The 21,046-nt window shown below is 40.6% G+C and overlaps 2 protein-coding genes across 10 annotated transcripts in view; one reads left to right on the top strand and one right to left on the bottom strand.

The window, feature by feature from the left end:
* Nucleotides 1-14,644, bottom strand: part of LOC141373887 (uncharacterized) — a 42,035-nt gene extending 27,391 nt beyond the window's left edge. For 3 of the 8 annotated variants that reach the window (XR_012380283.1, XM_073899060.1, XM_073899066.1), the window contains exons 1-2: nucleotides 13,214-14,644; nucleotides 10,137-10,341 (exon numbers count right to left, since the gene is read on the bottom strand). Coding sequence is in view for 7 of the 8 variants with exons in the window: in XM_073899060.1 (XP_073755161.1) it covers nucleotides 10,137-10,250 (114 nt within the window). In the remaining variant the exon portion in view is untranslated. The remainder of the gene's footprint in view (nucleotides 1-10,136; nucleotides 10,342-13,213) is intronic. The other 5 variants (XM_073899061.1, XM_073899063.1, XM_073899064.1 and 2 more) reach the window with 5 other exon arrangements.
* Nucleotides 14,645-14,707: 63 nt separating this feature from the next.
* Nucleotides 14,708-21,046, top strand: part of HERPUD2 (HERPUD family member 2) — a 30,089-nt gene continuing 23,750 nt past the window's right edge. Inside the window, exons 1-2 of one of the 2 annotated variants that reach the window (XM_073899059.1) lie at nucleotides 14,708-15,059; nucleotides 15,236-15,635. In XM_073899059.1, the coding sequence (XP_073755160.1) occupies nucleotides 15,489-15,635 (147 nt within the window). In that variant the 5' untranslated portion in view covers nucleotides 14,708-15,059; nucleotides 15,236-15,488. The remainder of the gene's footprint in view (nucleotides 15,060-15,235; nucleotides 15,636-21,046) is intronic. The other variant, XM_025873139.2, reaches the window with a different exon arrangement.

Genomic DNA, 21,046 nt, shown 5'->3' with positions numbered 1-21,046 from the left:
CATGGATATGCAGAATTCACCACAATTCCACTATTGATATTTTGGTTAACGTATTTCCAGAAATTGTCTGTCATATATGGATTATATAATTTTCAAATGAAAAGGGGTTTTGCCAAACATAATCTTTGCAGTTTGTTTTTTACCTTATGCCATGAACCACTTCTATCTCAGTACATATTTATCTGTACATAATTTTAAAAAAGCTGTATAATATTGCAGTATATGGTTATGCTATGCTTTATTTAACCAAACCCTCAGTACTGGATTTTTAGTTTTCATTTTTTGCTATTTTAAACAATGATCTAGAATATTCCTACATTCTTTTTAAACTATGGAATCATTATTTAAAGTGAATAGCCAAATAGGTATATTTTGCGACAATTTTTTAAAAAAATTTTTATTTATTTTTTAAAATATTTATCTGAGAGAGAGAGAATGAGAGAGAGAGAGAGAGCACATGAGAGGGGGGAGAGTCAGAGGGAGAAGCAGACTCCCCGCCGAGCAGAGAGCCCGATGTGGGACTTGATCCAGGGACTCCAGGATCATGACCTGAGCCGAAGGCAGTTGCTTAACCAACTGAGCCACCCAGGCGCCCCTGTGACAATTTTTAAATTGTGAAATATAACATAGAGAAAAAATACAATCGACTTACATACTTTAACCAACAGTTATAAAGTAAACAAGTGTATCTACCACCCAAGTCAAGAAATTGAATATTACTGGCCCTCAGAATACATCCCTACCCCTTCCTGATTACAGTCCTCTTTTACAATTTTGATATGCATTACCAAATTGTGCCCCAGAAATGCAGAATTCATTTACACTCCTGCAAGCAGTACATCAGGTGTCCACCTGAGAGAACAGTCATGAAGTAGCTGCAATCTGTTGGTCTATGAACCCAATAGTAAAAACTCATGGAATTATATCACATGTCACATTGGCAATGCTTATATTGTATGTTTGATTCCTATACAGTATTTGGAAATATAGCTCAGGTTTGAATTTCAGCTCACTTCTACTGTGATATTTCATACACACATCTTGGGCCTTTACTGACCTCTGAGGGAAGCTGCACCTACCCAAGTAGGAGTCTAATACAAGTGCAACACAGTTTGGGTACAGGAATGGGCTGTGGTTCAAACCATTTTCTCAGTTTCCTGTCCTTTCCCTTGGGTTGATCACTCCTCAGTGTCAGACTGATACAGCACTGGACTTTGAAGTGGTTTTAAGATGAAAAGGGCCCATGAGAGGAAGACAGCCTACTTTTTTTTTTTTTTTAAAGATTTTATTTTTATTTATTTGAGAGAGAGAGAGAGAGAGAGAGAGACAGCATGAGAGGGGAGAAGGTCAGAGGGAGAAGCAGGCTCCCCGCCGAGCCGGGAGCCCGACGTGGGACTTGATCCCAGGACTCCGGGATCATGACCTGAGCTGAAGGCAGTCGCTTAACCAACTGAGCCACCCAGGCACCCAAGACAGCCTACTTTTATTGGTATGGGGCCTGGATCTCCAAACCATATGTGTGAATGTATGTAGATATATAGTGTGTATGTACGTTTGTGTGTGTATACGTACATACCTCATACACTTAGAATTCACTACCCTTTGTCAACCTGTATATTATCAACTGAATAGGAAGTTAATCTTTTCCTATAGAAAAAAACAGTCCGATACCTGTTTGGGTCGGCTTTGGTAATTAAAGTATAATAACAAATAATGGCATGAAATAAATGAGTGAAATCTGTAGCTCCAAGATTTTTATGAAAATATATTTTAAGCATATGGTAATGACAAAAGTCTTTTGAAATGAACACATTTTCAATTTCCCTTTCTGAATCTGGTAGATTAACAAGTTGCTTCCAAGGGAAAGAAAAATGGGTATAATTATTTGATGTCTTGGTATAGACTTCTTTTGTGATTACCCTGTGATAATGATAAGTGAATGGCTCTAGCAACTGAATAGCTAAAAATGACATAACAGTTTTATTTGAAAATAAAACTATTTATAAAATGCCAGGAATAATATCTTCTTTTGTAACTATTTAAACTCATGATGAAAAACTTTAGATGTCAGCTTAAAAATGCATGAGGGGTTTCGCAGTTTAAAAAAATTATTTTGGAGCTGTAAGAACAAAAATTTTTGAAGATTACTATTTTAGGCCCTAAGACCCACCTGTAGCCAAATGAAAAGGAGGTTTCTTTATAATTTGGCCTCTTGGGTCAGAAGATGATGTCCTCTTTCTTCTTCTTTCTCTTTCCTTCCTCTTCTCCTTTCCTCTCCTTCCCCTCTTGCTTCCCTTTCTCCTCCTCCCCCTCCTTCTTCCTCCCCCTCCTCCTCCTCCTTCTTCATCATCAACATCAAGCAATTCTCATTTATTGAGGTCTTACTATGTGCCAGGCACTGAACTAAGCAGTCTGCAGGCTTTATCTCTTTTAATCCTCACAGCACCCATGAGGTAGAAATTATTATCCTTATTTTATATTCAAAAGTACTAACACTCCCAGCGGTTAACTCACTTGCCCAAGATCATATAGATAAGTGATAGAGCCACATTTGAGCACAGGTTGGTCTGACTCCAGAGCCTAAGCTCTTAACTACTTCTACTGTGTTGCACAATAGTGTCATGGGAATAGAGAGCATGTATTGGCTAGCCTTTCCTTCTACATGTGTATTTTCTCTGGGGACTAGCTGAATGGACAGAATTCAAGGGTGAGATCCTGGGTCCCAGGCAGCTCTTACATCCTTTTCACCAAAGATATGACTAGTTATGTAAATGGGGAAAAAAGGGGCACCTGGGTGGCTCAGTAGGTTAAGCATCTGCCTTCAGTTCAGGTCATGATCCCAGGGTCCTGGGATCGAGCCCCACATCGGGCTCCCTGTTCCGCGGGATGCCTGCTTCTCCCTCTCCCACTCCCCCTGCTTGTGTTCCCTCTCTCGCTGTGTCTCTCTCTAATAAATAAATAAAATCTTAAAAAAAAATAAAAACAAACCAACTTTAAAGAAGATAGGAATTTGAAACCTGGATCTTAATTTCATTAATTTCATTTTTCTTAATGGAAATCTTAATTTCATTTTTCTCTGCTAACTGAAAGTAGGTTTTGACAGGAAACAGGTTAGAAAGAACATTAGGTCACTGGACAGTGGAGGGTAGGTCTGAGAGAAAGGAGAAAGAAGCATGCAGTAAAGGGGAGATAAGAGAGAAAGTAAAAATTCTTCACAATCTTAAATAGGTCAAGTTTACATTTACATTTATAAATTTAAAGAAGTTTAAATACAATATAAGTCATACATATGATGGATATGTTGTTTTTGTCTACCAATAGCCCTCTGAGAAAATCACCTCTCCAAATCCATGGCTCCTAGGAGGGCTGTCAGTCACGGTGCCTTGTTCCCACCACCCCCCCTCCAACAACAAGAGACCAAGATGGACCAATAAGAGTACTACATCTTCATGGATATAATGATTGGTCCAGGGTAGGCATCAGAGCCAAGCAAGGATAATCAGAATCTTTAATGAGATCTGATATATGGAAGTCATAAGTCTTAAAGATGTAGGCCATCTTTTCTTTTTTTTTTTTTTTAAAGATTTTATTTATTTATTTGACAGAGAGAGACATAGCGAGAGCAGGAACACAAGCAGGGGGAGTGGGAGAGGGAGAAGCAGACTTCCCGCAGAGCAGGGAGCCCGATGTGGGACTCGATCCCAGGACCCTGGGATCATGACCTGAGCCGAAGGCAGACGCTTAACAACTGAGCCACCCAGGCACCCTAGGCCATCTTTTCTACTGTGAGAATGCCCACTAAGGAATGATACCAATATATCATTGGGTAAACAAAGAATGGGAAAGAGAACTGAATCCAGCCATGCCTTTTTGATAGTTAGCTAGTATCGCTTGCAACAAAAGAGACAAAATGGCATATTTTCAGAGAATTTCAAAATGTTGATGACTACACATTTTATACTACAGCTGAATTAAAGCAAGTTAAAAATAAAATAATGCCAAATTCTTACTTTCATTTCAAGCTTTACTTCAAGTGATTTAAAAATATAATGGTCAATGAATATCAAGAGTGACAAAATGCTCAGTTCCTTTGACTTAGTAATCATTCTCCTAGCAATATGTTTCAAGAATAAGGGCTAAGCATACCAACATATTTATAGGGGTATTATTTTTATTAATGAAAAATTGTGAACTCACCTATCACTTGAGAAACAACTAAATAAAATTATGGCATGTTAATACAGCATTATGTTTTGAAACTCCAGCACTGATAATACGATTTTGTAAAATATAAAAGTAATCAAATAGAAATAAAAAGAATTTACAAAAACACCTCATAAGTGAAAAAAGTCATTTCTAAAATAGTGTATGTATACTATACTATTATTACAGCCTTATAAAACTATACATATACATGGATTCATTATAAATATGCATACATACATAATGAAAACTGGAACATAAAAGATAATGATAGTTGCTAACAGTGAGATTATAAAAATCAAACTAAAATTTCTTATAAAGTTAAAAAATAAGCTTTTAATAAAAAAATCATAGCTGATTTGTTTTTTTCCTATGATATTTCTATAAAACAGCAATCTAAAAATGGTTTCTATTAATAATAAGTCAAAATGAAATCATGTAGCCAAATGGAGGCTTCTAAAGGAATTTTGAAAAAACTGGAGAACAAATACATAACTGGTGGGGAGCAGAGATCATGTCTCACGTGAATCTGAGAAAAAGTACCAAACTATGCAGAACACTCTCTTCCTTCTTTAAGTTTATTTATTTTCATTAATTCCTTGGCATCCTCACAAATGTGGGTGGTTTTTAGGGAGTGCCTCAAACTTTTCCCTTCCTGAAGCATTACTCTGTAAGCTGTACTTTGGGGTGAGAGTGAACCGAAGATTGTTGTGTTAACCAAGGGATGACTTTCATAGACACAAAATAAAAAGGCTACAAGCATATAATAACTATAGGAGATTCCAGTTACATGTAAAATAACAAATAACAAATTAAAATATTGAGTTTGGCAGGGGAGTTATCAGAAAAATGCCTGTGGTCTGGTCAATCATTAAATGACAGAAGGAAGTGTACAGGAGATAAGAATTAGGTATAACGCTGAAATTCCTATGGTTGTTCGCTCTGTTTTTCTGGGTAGATAACAAACAAGTTTATAGTTAATCAGGGATGCTGCTTTTAGCTACCTCAGATTCTCAGCAGATGTATGAAGAGTCACATCCCCGCATTACTTCTGAACTTTGTCTCTGTGACAATTCTGTAGTCTTTTTGCTAATCTCATGGTATAGATCCTTACTGACCCAGATATCTATCCTGTAGTTCTACCAGACACTCTATTGTCTATTATCACACACATGAAAGAGCATATGGATAGTTACACAAAAATCCTACAGAATCAGAAGCTAGAAGTGGTATTAAATAGGAACAAATAGGAAGTGCCATAAAATTAATGGACTTTTTTTTATCAACGGCTCTATCAATTATTAACTGGGTGACTTTGGGCAAATTACTTAGCTTCTCTAGAGCTCTTCTCCCTTCTCTGTAAAATGGGTTTTATCATTTAGTTGATAATATTTATTGTTGTTATACAATAGGAATTGTGCTGGGCAACAGTGATAAAAAATGGTTACGGCAGAATATCTAGCCTCAGGGAGCTCACAGTCAAGAGAAAGAACACACTTATCAAGAGATAATTGTCACATGGTAAATGTGATAGATTTCACATGGAAGCACAAAAAAAGCATCTAAGAATGGGGCAAGTTTGAAAATGGGGACTCAGTGTTTATCTTGAGGGGATGCAAGGAGATCACTGTACAAAAGCACCTAGCACACTTCACATTTGTAATAGACACTCTACCAAAGGTAAGTTGCCTTATTTTCATTCTTAAGTGATTTTAGTTACAAAGTCTTGCAACAGAACTGAGCATTTTGCACTGGGCAACATCAAAGTTGTGAAACATAAATCCCATCAGGGAGATAAAATCCTGCATTCTTTAAGAATGAGTGTTACATAGACTATACTCAAGAAGCTGTCCTATACTCTGTAAGCCTGGAATTTAACAAATTTTCTTAAAGCTAGCTTGTTGTTTCAAAGACTCCACCACCTAGTTGACAAGCCATAGGGAGTCATGAAGAGAAATGCACAAAGAAACTAAGAAGGGTAAAAAATAGGAATTCAGCCAAGATTTTTCTCAAGAACTATGGCCTTTCCCCTGACCACTTTTTTTTTTTAAAGATTTTATTTATTTATTTATTTATTTATTTGAGAGATAGAATGAGAGATAGAGAGCACGAGAGGGAAGAGGGTCAGAGGGAGAAGCCGACTCCCTGCCGAGCAGGGAGCCTGATGTGGGACTCAATCCCGGGACTCCAGGATCATGACCTGAGCCGAAGGCAGTCGCTTAACCGACTGAGCCACCCAGGAGCCCTATTTTTTTTTAAGATTTATTTTAGAGAGAGAGTGTGCGTGTGAGCCAGGGGAGGGGCAGAGGGAGAGGGAAACAAGCAGACTCCCTGATGAGCCTGAAATCAGGACCTGAGCCGAAATCAAGAGTCAGATGCTGAACTGACTGAGCCACCCAAGCACCCCACCCCTGACCACTTTTATAACCATTTAAAAACTGTTATACATGTTTTTGGAACTACTTTTCAAGATAAGAAGTACAAAATCTTTGGAGTGTGAAAAGGCATAGAATGAATGAATGAATGAATGAATGAAATGGGTTTCTAGTGTATAGTGTTTGAAATACTTGACTTAGCTGCCATACCCTCTTTCTCTTAGTCAAACAAATCAATTATTCTGCTGATCCTAGATCTGGCCTCAGAATCTTAACACAATTAACTAGGAAGCCACTACCAACAGAATGAAATTGCCATACTTACTGGAAGTGAAATGGGAGAGATGGTAGAGTGTGAAGAAAGGGGGTGAGGTCGTCCTTAAGAATGGCACAGTGAAAAAGAGGCATTAATAAGAGGGAGGTAGGCATGCATGCCTGGTAGTGTGGGGTCCACCTTCTCAGCTCCCTAGTGGCTGAACTGAAAGAGTCTCAGCTGGGTCTGGGGAAAGGCAGTGGATGGGGTTTTAATGAACACATAATCTGGGGGAAATGGGAGGAAAAGTTGGAAAAGGCCGAGGAAAGGAAAAAATCATGTCAAATTACTGTTTGCCTTTTGCAAATTGCCCCTGGCCCACTTTGATATAACAGATCACATATATTCCCTTCCTTTCCTCTTCCGCTTTTGGCTGAGGCATGAACTGGCTGGGGTGCAGAAGGGCCTGGGGCACCCCCTTACTTATTGTGTCTTATAGACATTTGTGTGCTTCTTGTTTTTTCCGACTAAGTTGCAAACTCCTCGAAGGCGAGTACATCTTACTATTCTTGCGAGTCCTCTGTAATAGTGACTAGCACAATTATTATTATGTAAATGGTGGACATTAAGTATCTTTGCAGTTGAGCTAAGAATCCACGTGCCTCTCTGCATATAATGGTCTCTGATTCAAACCATACTGTGTCCTAGAAAACATTCCCATCCTTTCAGGGTGCTGTCTCCCATCTGGCACCATAACTAGGGAGTTCATCTCAGTAGCAGCACCCCTGTCAGCCATACTTGCTCTACAAACAAGAGCAACCACAGAGCTTTACAAGCATGTGGGTGCTCCTCTCACTAATGTGTTTCTCAATACCTTAGTGAAGTGGGTGCCTTCTGGGTCTTCTCAGGGAACGTCGGAGGGGGTGGGTGGGTGTGAAGGTAACACAGGATAGAGTTTAACATTCCTATCTCCCTAGGCCCTTGGATTCCTTTATCTACATCATGCCAGGAAAGCCCTCGTATCTCAGCTGTATTAAATGTATGTCATGGTTGAGTCCAAATTTCAGTCAGTCAATCAATAAATTGTGAGAGCCACCTTCAGTTTTATGAACTAGCACATTAACTCTGGAATCTCTAGTAAGTACACTCATATTGAATAATTTGTCCCAATCCAGTATTATATTTCACCCTGACTCTCAGTCTAACACTCTTAGAATATACTGCCATGCGTGTTCCCAATTTCTGCTGATACAGGTTACCAAAGGCTTGCCATTATTTTGGTGTGTAAGCTATTTCTTCCTGGGTCATGGTGTGTACCTGTCCCCATGAAACATGCTGAGATTTAACTCTAGTTGTAAGTCTAGAGGATATAATAGGCAATAGCGGATGGTTATGGTGGGCCTTGAGGAGAATAAACATCCTCCAGATGAGATTACCATAGAGTTTTTAAGCAATGAGGCTAGTCTCCTGAGGGCAGGCTACTTTCACTAACCGAGGAGCCTTAGAATGACTTGTAGTTTCAAGACTTGTCAGTTTCATCTGGGTCTAAGCAGATGTCCCCGTTCCAACTGCAGGATCCCGTTCTTTCCCATTCGATACACTAACTTTAAAGTGAAAAATTTGATGTGAATTCAATTATTGCTATAATTTAGCAACTCTTAAAATTTTGTGCTTGATTTTCATCAGTATCATCCCTGTGTCTGCAAGAACTAAAAGATTCTTCTATAGCTTTCATGGAAGCATTCTGGTCTTCTACTGTGACTGGAACTGGGAGTTCAAAGATGAGTTTGTCATTTTCTTTTGATAAGTGCTAAAGTGTACTCAGAAGAATCATACCACTGTCCTGATGGTCATCTTAACTGCCATAATGGTCAAGTGCGTCAACACTTGAGCAATCCCTTGCTACAGTTGGCATGTCATCACAATCAATCACAAGTGATAGTTTAATTGTAATGCCCTTATCTCATTTCCCACTGGGAGGAGCTCCCCCAAAGGGCACGACCAAAGCAATTCCTAAATTCTTTGGATGTTTATCTCCTGGGACCACTACTGATGCCAATTCTGTATATCAGGGTCCAATCAAGAGAGAAATCAAACAATATTTTGAACATGGAAGGTTAAATATAAAGAATTATTCCTTATAACAGGGAATTGGAATGATAAAAAGTTGGTTAGTAGGAGCGAAGAGAATTCTAAAGAATATAGGAAGACCAGATACAGGGATCGTCTAACTGCTTAGGCCTGAGATTGACCCTTGTTAAAGAAGTCCAGTGACTATGGCTCATTTGAGTTCAAAGCGGTTTGCTGAAGGTGCAAGGCTGCCTAAGGGGTGTGAGGGGCAGTTGTTTCTAGACGGTGTTGTATTGGTGGTCTCCACTGGGAGGGTGCTTGTGAAGCTGTTCATGAGCGTTACCTGCAAAGTTGTCGGAGAGGGCTCGTGGAGACTGCTACACAGCGCAGGCCTCCGGGCACTGTGGGAACCCAGAGCTGCAGAAGTCAGGTGTGCCGCGAGAGCCTACCTAAAGGAACATACGACACTACACAGATAGATAGCTCTTCTTCCTCCAGTGTCCCTCCGGTGCCCCCTACTGACAAAGCTTAGTTTCCTGACAGCTAGAGAAGGAGAACAATTTACAGGGTTTATCTCTATTATCACAAAGCAGGGAGTGAAGAGTATGTTTGGATTTTTGAGGCAAAAACTTGATAATTGGTTCAATAACCCATTTCCTTTAACCGGAAAAAACCTTACAATGAGGACTGGATTTTATTGGGGGCTCTGAAAGGCACTATAAATGGCCCCTTCAAGGAGCTGATAAAAACCATGGACTCTTCGTCTGGATGAATGCACACGTGTACATAAGTGCATGGTTCTGTAGACGATTCAAGGTATATCTCTGAACCCAGATTAAGAGATTAGGCCACGGGTAAGGCCTAATGACTATTCTCCAGTTCAATTTAGTGATTATTCTTAACTTTGTTTGAATGTAGAATAGCAAATGTAATATCCCCAAATTCAACTATGTTTGCTTTTAGTAACAAAGATACACACTTATAAACATTTGAGAAATAGAGCCAATAGTGTTAAGGATGGTTCTAATTTGGGAGTGAGGAAATTGGTGAAAGATCTCCAGGGAGAGAGAGAATGTTAGAGGAAAGGCAAGCAGTTGTGAAACAACAAGACTATGATTGGGATTTGGACTTGGATGGTTGTATATAGAAGGAATGGGGTGTCTATTATGACCTGTTATGCTTTGGTAAGGTACATTACGGTAGCTGGCTTCTAATATGAGACTGATGGTCCTTACCTCCTGGTATTCATGCTTGTATGTACTCTCCTCCCACGCTGACTCAGGGCTGGTTTCTGTGACCAAAAGAGCACCATGGAGGTGACAAGGTGTGATGTCCGAGATGAAAGGCATTCCTGCTTCTGCCTTTGTCTCTTGGACCTCTCATTCTGGGGGAATCCTGCTGCCATGTTGTGAGGACACTCAAGCAATGCCGTGAAGAGACCTACATGGGTAGGAAGTGAGATTTCACATTAAGAACCAGTCCAGCTTGTCAGCCTTACAAGTGAGCCACTTTGGAAGAAGGACCTCCAGTCAGTCCCAACATTGCCTTCAGATAACTGAATGCCAGCTGAAATCTTGGCTACAATTTCATGAGAGACTCAAACTAAAACCACTAGCTAACCTATTCCCAAAATTCTGACCCATGGTTTTGGGTGTATATTGTTTTACAGCAATAGAAAATCCATACATTTAGGTCAAAATTCTCTAAAGGGTGAAAAGTATAAGGGATTTGGCCCTTCCTGCTTCTCTGATCACCTAAACAAGTCAGTGAGATGTTATTTGGCTACAATTTTCTCCAAGGACTGTCATAAGTAAGTCACTAGATTGAATTATCAGAGAGAGACTTCAGTCTCAGCCAAATGGTCACTCTAAGTATTGACTAAATATATAGTTTCTGAAAAGCAGAAATCCAACTGCTAAACCAGCTAATGAAAATTTCTACTAATATACAAATTAATAGAAATACAGATGTGTCCTTATGAAGACTGTTCTAGGGAAATCATGTGTCTAAATGCTTATTGCAGTCACCATAATTGATGAGGGGTATACAAACTACTGTGTCCAAAGGTGAGTTAGTACTCTGGGTGATCTGGAAACTATTCTTAAGGATGATTGAAGGATCTGAGACTTTTTAGTCTGGAGAAATCATAGAGAGCATTTATTCATTTGAAGGGCTGGTATGTGATATAAAAGTAAACATATTTTAGATTCATCAAGAGGAGAAAAGTTGCTTAATGACAAATAATAGGAAGGCAGATTTTAATTCGCTTATAATAACTATGGCTGTTTCACAACAGGTCATGCTGTTGTAAAAACAACAGTGTTCCTTCTCCTTGGAATGGTTCAAGTCAAAGTTGGCTGACTATCCTTCAGAGATACGGTGATTCTGGCAGTAGCTGGAAAACTGATCTAGATAACTTCTAAGATGTTGTTCCTGAAAGCCTTCTCCCCCTGAATGTGTCTTGGTATGTATGAATATATTTAAATAAGAAAGTTCAGTGTAGTGGGAAGAGTCTGCATTATAGAGGAATCAGAACTAGCTGTGCGACTTTGGGCAAGACATTTAGCATTTCTGCGCTTCACTGTCCTCACTACCTCTCAGGGCTGTTCTGAGAACTCATTAGATGACACATCCCTCAAATCACCCATTTGGCATTTAATGCATGTGTGGTTTTCTTCCTTCCATTTCCACAATATGGTTTATAATCAAACATCTGGGACCCATTAAGATTTTGAAAGTGTAGTGTTGAAACGAGCTAATTTTCCTAGGCTTTAAGTGTAGGATTTCATTGTTTTTAAACAATGAACTTGATTAAGATTTGATTAGATACTGTGTGGCACAGCATTTAAAAAAAAAAAAAAGACAAGTTTGGTGTAAGTAGAAATAGAAGGAATCAGAAACCAGATGGCCAACATCATCTTTGAAATTTGCAAATGCAAGATCATCACTTGACTAAAGTCTTTCCTCTCAAGATTATTTAAAAAAAACAACAAAATACCAAAACACCACAAACTATATTATTCAACATTAGAAAGTATTTTACCTTCCTGGAAGATATTCCAAATTTCAGTTAAGAAAAGTTCAGTAACAAGCACTTTATTTTCTTTAGATTTTTAGAAGAAATTGGAATCTCACAGAACGAATCAATATACGCTTTTCTAGCTATCCTCCTTCCCACCCCAAAGATGAAAAGAATTGGAAAAAGTCCCACAAATACTGGAAATCAACTCATATGATTTACAAATAATTTTCTTTTAGATTTGCTTTACTTTGTTAACAAAGCTACCTCATTGGCAGAAGTCACCCTGAACTACCGAATTAGCTACTAGAATTATGAGTATTGAATAGTTAATATTGTTCAAGTAGATTTAGTCTTAACCACCACAAATCCTTTATTATCTATTAGCATCACACCCTTAAGTATTCTCATTGGAGACTGTCTTTAAGCAATAATGGCAACTGAGATGTGCAATTGTTCTTTCACATTTTCATTTATCTGTAACATGTACAATGATCTAAATAGGCAGCTCAATGCTCATAGAAGCCTTTAAGTAACTGCAATGTTGCTTCTCCTCAGTACTAACAATTTTTTCTACCCCAAATTCCAAGGTAAACACTATCCATATTTTGGGGACCACCCTTTCATATGATGTTCTATACACACATATACTTAACAAAAAGGGGATCACATTCTAGTATCATTTATTACAGCCAAATTCAACAGCATCAAAAGCATTTCTAGGGGCGCCTGGGTGGCTCAGTTGGCTAAGCATCTGCCTTTAGCTCAGGTCATGATCCCAGGGTCCTGGGATCAAGCCCGGCATCGGGCTCCCTGCTCGGCGGGAGGCCTGCTTCTCCCTCTCCCACTCCCCCTGCTTGTGTTCCCTCTCTCACTGTGTCTCTCTCTGTCAAATAAATAAATAAAATCTTTAAAAAAAAAAGCATTTCTAGGCACTTAAATCAGGTGGCTGCGAAATTAAAAAAAAACATTTTTGTCTATATCATCTTTATAACTATATATTTCAGTCTCTTGAATGTTCATTACATTTTTAAATGTTTTTGTCCATACTAGTGAATCTCTGCTTTAAATAGTGAAATGCACATTCTGCCTTAATATTAGTAATTATTAATATATATCTCACTAAAAATGTACACTTCACAGTACCAAGTGAGATGACCACATTAGTCAGTCTGAGTCACAAGCATAAGTGACAAGAGTTGTAGGGTCAGGTGGTGGTGGCTGTGGAAACTTCCAGGCTCAAACAGGAAATGGACAAAAAAGAAGTCTTAGGGCAGACAGCTTAGGACTTACATGGTCGCAAAATGATGCCATAAAGGATCTAGCCTCTTTCAATTGTTCTGCTCTGCCAGCCTTGGAATGCAGGCCTCTGTTCTGTTTGTTGCTTCATGACTGAACTATGGCTGCTGCACCTCTGGCATATTCCTCAAGCAAGAACAACAGGTGTACGACAGGATGAGCTCTGGCCTGCAGAACATGTGGCTGTCCTTTCTTGAAAGGGCCAGTAGCAACTTCAACTTTTGTCTTATTGTCTGGAACTGGGTCAAACAGGCTACCCCTAGATGTATAGGAGTCTGAAAAACTATTTTTAGCTAGAATTAAGTTAAAGTTCCATTAGGATGACTAAATACTAGGTAGAAAAAGACCAGGGTCTGCTATGGAAAACCCGAGTCATAGCAAGCTGTCCTCAGTACAAGACAAAAAAATAAAGGGGGCCTCACTCTTATTTCTGAAGAGCATTTAGAGGATATGGCTCAGATATAGATGCCCTACCACAAAGAAGGAGGTGAAAGTCAGGGTGTAAGGGATCCTGCTGCATTAGCTATAGAGAGGAAGAATTTCCCCTTGGTCACTAACTCAATGGTAGCTAACCTTCACTAACCCTTCTGAAGGCAAGAGGGAAAAAGACTAGCTCTCTATATTACCTGCTTGCCTTCTCCTGTAAGTGGAAGCCCGTGAAAATGCACGTCTAACTTGCTGTACTGACCCCCAAACCCGTGCAGAAAATGGAGAATAGAGTAAGTCAGTTTTGGGCAGTGGACATAACCTTTACGTTCTATGCCTAAGCCGTAAAACAGAAAAATAACTCTGCCATCCCTCTTCATCTCCCACTGAACTAAACACACAGTAGGGGCTCAGTAAGCACTTGCCGACTTCTGTGAAGACTAAGGGTTAAGAGATGGAAATTAACATTTGAGAGACTGTCATATGCCTGAACTGTACCAGATGGCTTACATACGTGGCTCATTTGCTCATCAACACGCAGTTAGCCATTACCGTTTGGAGAACTAAACTGAGGATCAGAAAGGATAGCCAGGGTCACACGGAAAGTAGAGGCAGATCTCAGGTCTCACTGAAAGCCTTTGCTCCTTACGCAGTGTATCCTATGGTCTCTCGGCCAAAGCTCCTGGTACCGTGCTTTGCAGACACTCGACACAAGACATTTGGAGCGGAAGTTTGATTCCGCATCTGGAAGGACACTAACTTTTGCAGAGAAACTCTTAGGATGGAGAAACACTTCTCAAATCTTTAGGGTGTGGTCAAAACAGGATGTGCTAGCGCCAGCTCAGCTAGTGGTGAGGCCTGAGCGCCGCTGCGGGACGGGACCGAGCGAGCGGTCAGGCCAGGGGGGGCTCCAGCACAGCCCAGCGGCTTCGGGGCGACCCGGAACTCAGCCGGCGGTCCCCCGGGCGGTCAAGGCGAGGCGGTGGGCTCCTGCTGGACCGCCTGAGCCGGGCGCCGGGGCGGGCCGCGCGTGACGCACTTCCGTCCTGCGCCTTCCGGCTTAAAGGGGACCCAGACCGCCCTCATAACAACAACAAAACGAGCGCGCTCGCGCCGGGCGCCTGGGCTTCTAGTCCCCGCCCTCCTGCCACCTGCCGCCGCCTCGGCCGCGCCCTGTCCTGCGCCGCGCTGCCGTGTCCTGCCCGAGGGGTCAGGCGGAGAGCGGGCCGCACCCTTTGGCCAACTTGTCTGGCGGCCACCGCGCCGCCTCGCGAGACCCGAGGCCGGGCCGTGGCTGCCGCCGAGCAGCAGGAAAGGAGCGGCCGCCGCGGAGGACGCCCGGCAGGACTGTGCGGTCGGCGGCCCTACCCGGGCGCGGAGGGCGGCGGTGGCGGGCCCCGCGGCCCTCTTTCAGGTACCCCTGCCCCGGCGGGTCGCCCTGAGCGGCTCGGCCCCTTCTCTGGCCCGCTTGGCAGGGCCGTCGCGTAGGGGCCTTGTTGCGTTTCAGCTTGGGGGTCGCGGCGGGGGCGGGGCGGTGACTCCCTCCCTTATCATTGCTTTCTCTCTTTTCCTCCCGGCCTCTCTCCGCAGTCCGGAGCCCGGCGGAGCCCGGACCTGGCGGGGAAAGCTGCACCCACGGCCGGGTCCCCGGACCCCGCCGCCGCCACGGTCCATCATCCTTGGTACCGGCAATGGCCCTTGTATTGCCCGATGCACTTGTGACTGACTTGGACACGGAATATTAAGAACCTACTTGCTGCCGTCACTGTACCAGTCGCGCCGGCAGTTACCACCTCGGCTCATTTGGGCTGCTCCTCTTGACTCTGTTCAACTCGGGGGCACCATGGACCAAAATGGGATGGAGATTCCTGTGACCCTCATCATTAAAGCACCGAATCAGAAATACAGTGACCAGACTATTAGCTGCTTCTTGAACTGGACCGTGGGGAAACTAAAAACACATCTATCTAACGTGTACCCTAGCAAACCAGTAAGTGTCTAAAAGCTGGGCGCAGCTGCTCTGGTCAGCAACTTTTCGTGCCATGCACTCCCGTCTCTCTGTTCATCCCCTCCCCTCTTGAATCAAATAGGTCTCTTGCTAGACTGCGAAGTATTTTGAGTTCCGAGGTGTGTGTGTGTCTCTTGAGTGTCTCAACCATCATTAATATCTTCCTCATGAGGTTCAGTTAATTAGTAAGAGTACTGTCTACAAAAATATCAAGGGACATAATAATTGATAGGCATAAAAAAGGACCATTTTCATTGGACTTAAGTCATCGGCCTAATATGGGAGAGACAGATGGATCCTTAAAAAAAAAAGATAAACACTGCAACCTATATTAAAGCGCTTTTATTGCTTTAGTTAGGCATTGAGACTTCTAGAAGAACTAAAGAAATAGGGCAGTTATTGCAAAAACAGGAGGCTTAGAAATGCAACTCTTAGTTGGCCTTATTTGTTTGTCAGTACTTTTGATACAAATATTTTTAGTAGAGGAACTAAAAACTCTGAGGTATTTAAGTACTTGGAACAAACTAGATGGAAGCCTCATTATTTTCAGATCTTTGGTTTGAAAGTTAAGATTTACACAAGGGGTAACAAATTTGTTTTAAAGTTTTCTCCTTTACAGAAGATTTCCTATTGCATACGATTCATTTTACACATTTTCAAGGTGGAAAATAGCTTTTTGGAATAATCAGAATTGAAAGTCATAGACTTCCATAGTACTATTTATAACATAGCCGGATTACCATTCCTAAGTATATGAGTATATACTTGAGCATATATCTAAGTGTGTGTGTGTCTCTCTCTATATAACGTGTGTTTATACGTTTACATTTAGATATATGCTCAAGTATGTGCTTATGTGAGATCTTTATATTGTATGATTAAACTAAAAGGGACTTAGTTTGCAGTATGGTAGACCAAGAGTTACCACTTTTCTAAAACTTTTTCAAAAAGTATCTAAGAGAAGAGTGGTGTGAAACCCATTTGCCTTACCTGCACCCAGAAAAAGCCAGTTTTTGGCAGGAGTTCTGCCCTCCTAGTACTAATCTCTAGTACCCATATGGATCACTTGGCTGCTGGAGGATAGATCAGTTGCAAACTTTTCTACACTGTGTCTCCCTGACCCACCTGCTGCTTGTACACACTCTTCCAGGTTTAACTGTGGCAAACCTGACTTTTCTCTTCTCTTCCAGCAAGTCATTTCCAAGTGAATTGTATTTTTTTTTTAAAGATTTTATTTATTTATCTGACAGAGAGAGAGAGTGTGTGTGCACAAGCAGGAGGTGCTGCAGAGGGAGAGGGAGAAGCAGATTCCCCACTGAGCAGAGAACCCAATGAGGGGCTCGATCCCAGGACCCTGGGATCATGTCCCGAGCTGAAGGCAGATGCTTAACCCACTGAGCCACCCAGGCACCACTCCAAGTGAATTGTAATATTGAAGTTTATTTCTAGTTAGAGTGGGTGGAACTGGGGGTGAGGACCATGTGTTTGTTGTCTTAGAACTTCACTGAAAACTTCCTGTGGTTATTAGATTTGACAGGCTTACATTCTAACTTATTTATCACATGAGAACTGATTTGTAGTGTTTTAGCTTTTGAACACACCGACTGTTTCATGATACCTCACAGGTAGTCTTCAGTATGGGAATTGGAGTACTAAAAGATGGTTATTTAGAACAGAGAACATTTTGTAATATAGGCAATATTATATTAATATATTATGAGGGAAATTTGGGTTCTTATGAGCACCCACAAAGACTGCTTAACACTAATTCTGTGTTTAGGTGTCTTAAGTGCTATTTGGTGTTTAACAGGGATTATTTCTTATGCCTGATTCTTTGCACATCTGCCTGGTGGAGGTGGATGATTTGGAAGCAGAGTACGGTTCCAGTGCCTTATAGAAGCAAGTGTTCTCCAGTAAGGAGTAGAAAAGTGATGGCTCTGGTCAGTACTGCTCTAACTGGGTCTGATGGGCCAAGGGCGGGTGAAGGGCCTTGGTCCCTGTGGGCAGTGGCTTCTAGGAAAGTAAATAGGAGCTGCTGGAGGGAAAGAATGGAGATTTGAAGTTGTCCTTTTAGGATCTCTAAAATAGGTCACATGTCTACTGCTGTTAACAGAATTCTGGCTAAACTCTGCAAGAGTGTGTATAGTCTTAAGACTTTAGCTTTATGGTCAGATACTGATTTGACTTAATCACAGATAATCTCCACATGAATATTTTAAATTCAATTTTCCATCTGTCAATAAACCCACAGCAAATATACCCTTTCCCACCAAAGCATATTTTCTTGGGCTTCATTTATTTATTTAATTAGTATTTTATTGACCTGGCGTTTGGATGTCTATATGTTACGCATGAAGGTGATGATGATTTCTTTGCTCTTCTGAAGCTCAGGTCTAGCGGGGCATACAGATATGTAAGTAAAAAGCTGTAATATTATGTGACTAGTGTTACACAAGAGGGATGTACTGAATGCTGTAGGAGCATAGGGAGGGAATGGTCATCTCTGAAGGGAAGGTAAGGGAATGTGTAGCTGTTTTAAGAAAAGGTTCACAGTGACAGTGATATTTTTCTTTCTTTCTTTTTTTTTTTAAAGATTTTGTTATTAGAGAGAGAATGAGAGAGAGCAGGAGAGGGGGAGGGTCAGAGGGAGAAGCAGACTCCCCGCTGAGCAGGGAGCCGGATGCTATGCGGGACTCCTGATCATGACCTGAGCGGAAGGTGCTTAACCAACTGAGCCACCCAGGCGCCTCTGGGGACATTTTTCTTAAAGAGCTGATAACAGTTTTAAGCAGACAAGATGATAGCTGCTTTTTTTTTTATTAAAACCTATTATTTCAGAGGTAATGTTGCTTTGATGATTCTCAACGTAATATAGTACTTTTAAAAAGATTACAGATCCATAATGGGCTATGGAGGGGAAGGTGTCTTCCAGTTAGGAAATAGGGCAGTTGCCATATTTATGCAAACTTCACAGTGCCATCACCAAAAACCTCAGATGTGGAATTGAACTCTTTTGGAGTTTTATTTAACTTTGAATGGTATTGATAATTGGTTTAGGACTTGGTGTAGGAACTGGAACGTGCATCAGTTCATGTTGATAGTGTATATAGATAATTGTGAATTATGTTCTGATATGCCATTTGTCATCACTTCATGACTTTACATTTTCAGATCCTGAAATTGGCCTGTAGTGTGAAATAATTATTCTCTAATTTGGGTAATTGCCCCGGGGGCGTGAAGATACCTGTCAAGAAGGCTACTTTTACTTGAGTAGTTTCAGACTTTGATCTAGTTTAGGTTTATTTGCTAGAGATGTAAATATCAAAATAGTTGAACTTTTTATTTTTATTTTTTATTTTTTTAAACATTTTATTTATTTATTTGACAGAGACAGCAAAAGAAGGAACACAAGCAGGGGGAGTGGGAGAGGGAGAAGCAGGCTTCCCGTGGAGCAGGGAGCCCGATGTGGGGCTCGATCCCAGGAACCCAAGATCATGACCTGAGCCGAAGGCAGACACTTAATGACTGAGCCCCCCAGGCGCCCCTCAAAATAGTTGAACTTAATGTTATTCAGTAGAATGGACTATCCCAGAGAAAACTTAAAAAGTAAGGATCTCTAAGTCTGATTAGGCATCTTTCTCGTTATTGCTTCTTTCTTACTCTCCTCATACAAACAATAACTAAGATGGACCTGACTCACCGTGAATTCAGTTTTGAAGATAAACCTTTCTGGGGCTTGCCTTGGCTCCTCATTTTTCAATCTTGTGTCAAAATGCCTGTTGAACATGTCCCTCAGCTCTGGGTAGATTCCCTTTGTCTGGGTGCTTTCTATCGTTAAACTAGAGCAGTCAGTATCGTTACTTATGTCTTCTAGCTCTCCTGCTCAGCTAGGAAGTTTGTTCTGCTTTTTCAGATTGCTCTGCGATTCCGTTAGAATTAAAGAAATAGAAATAGAACCAGTTGAATAGGTTCTGTTCTGAGAATATAACATTCCATAACCAAATTGCCTACAGTTTAGATGGAAGTCTTAATTTCATTAGCAGTGGAAATAGCTTGAATAATATAATTTGAGGTTTATATCTGCCTCATTTTTGTAATTCCCCTATTACCTTACTCAGGCAGGTCATTTTTAAAACTTATTTATCTCAGAACTGTTGACTTCAAGGGGCTTATAATGCATATATATAAATAATTTTTGCTTTATAAGACTTGTCTTTACAATTTTAGTGCATATGTTTAAGAGGGTTTCATGTCACGTAGCAATATAGTTCATATTTTTAAAACTCTTTGAACAAAGGATATTATTAAATTGAATGTGAAGATTGATGAAAAGTTAAGTTTTGAATGAGTGCTAATTAAATTTGTTTTTAATTTTTAATTTTTTTATTTTTTAAAAAAATTTATTTGTCAGAGAGAGGGGGAGGGAGAGAGGGAACACACAAGCAGGGCGAGCTAGGGAGAAGCAGGATCCCTGCTGAGGAAGGGAGCCTGATGCGGGACTTGATCCCAGGACCCCAGGACCCCGGGATCATGACCTGAGCTGAAGACAGACGCTTAACCAGCTGAGCCACCCAGGCACCCCTAAATTTGTTTATTTAACTCCTTTGTAGCTTTTCCTAATGTATTCTTTTGGAAAATAACAGTACTATGTTTTATTTAATCATGCATCAGTTTTTAAAATAGGATTTATCTAGAACTTTTAAGTTTCTCACCTCTGCATTACAAATAGTGATTTCATGGTCTCAAATGCTTTTATTTAACTGTCATAGTTGGTGCTCAAATTTTAAACTTCCATTTACTAAGTGGTTGCCATGTATATTAGGCATTCTACTAAGTACTTTATATGTTTTCTCACATTGATTCCTCATAGACACCTTATGATGTAAGTTTTATTTATTAGCTCTATTTTATAAATAGGAAACTGAGGCTTGATGATAGAACTCCTTAAGTAGTAGAATTGGAATTTGAACCCAGGTTGGTCTGACTTTCAAGCCTTGGTGCTTAAACCATTAATTCACATTGTATATGATGGTTATATGTAATAAGATAAAGGCATTTAGGGACCTGGCCATCTTAGCTATATGCTTGCAAACTGAAAAGAAGTGAACTATAAAAAGAGGTGTATGTGTTTAAGTGGTTTGTCATCTAAAGGCTATAGATGAATGGATAACATAGCTTTAATAGTGTTCTAATGCATGTCATGTTAGTGTGTGCTATTTGTTTATTTTGATATATTTTAGGGAAGATATGGGAACCTAGTATCTTAAGACCTCAAAGCACATTGCTTTGCTTTATCGTTTTACATTCTTTCTTGTTTTTATGAACCATAGCAGTCACGTATTTTGGCATTCTCTGTTGTATGTATACCTGATTTGCAAATGGCCCGTGAGTGG

The sequence above is a fragment of the Callorhinus ursinus genome, unplaced genomic scaffold (genome assembly GCF_003265705.2).
Source record: "Callorhinus ursinus isolate GAN/ISIS: 27379988/994484 unplaced genomic scaffold, GSC_fseal_2.0 scaffold12, whole genome shotgun sequence".
NCBI lineage: Eukaryota > Metazoa > Chordata > Mammalia > Carnivora > Otariidae > Callorhinus > Callorhinus ursinus.
Note: the sequence above shows the minus strand (reverse complement) of the source record. Positions and strands in the feature narration are given on the sequence as shown.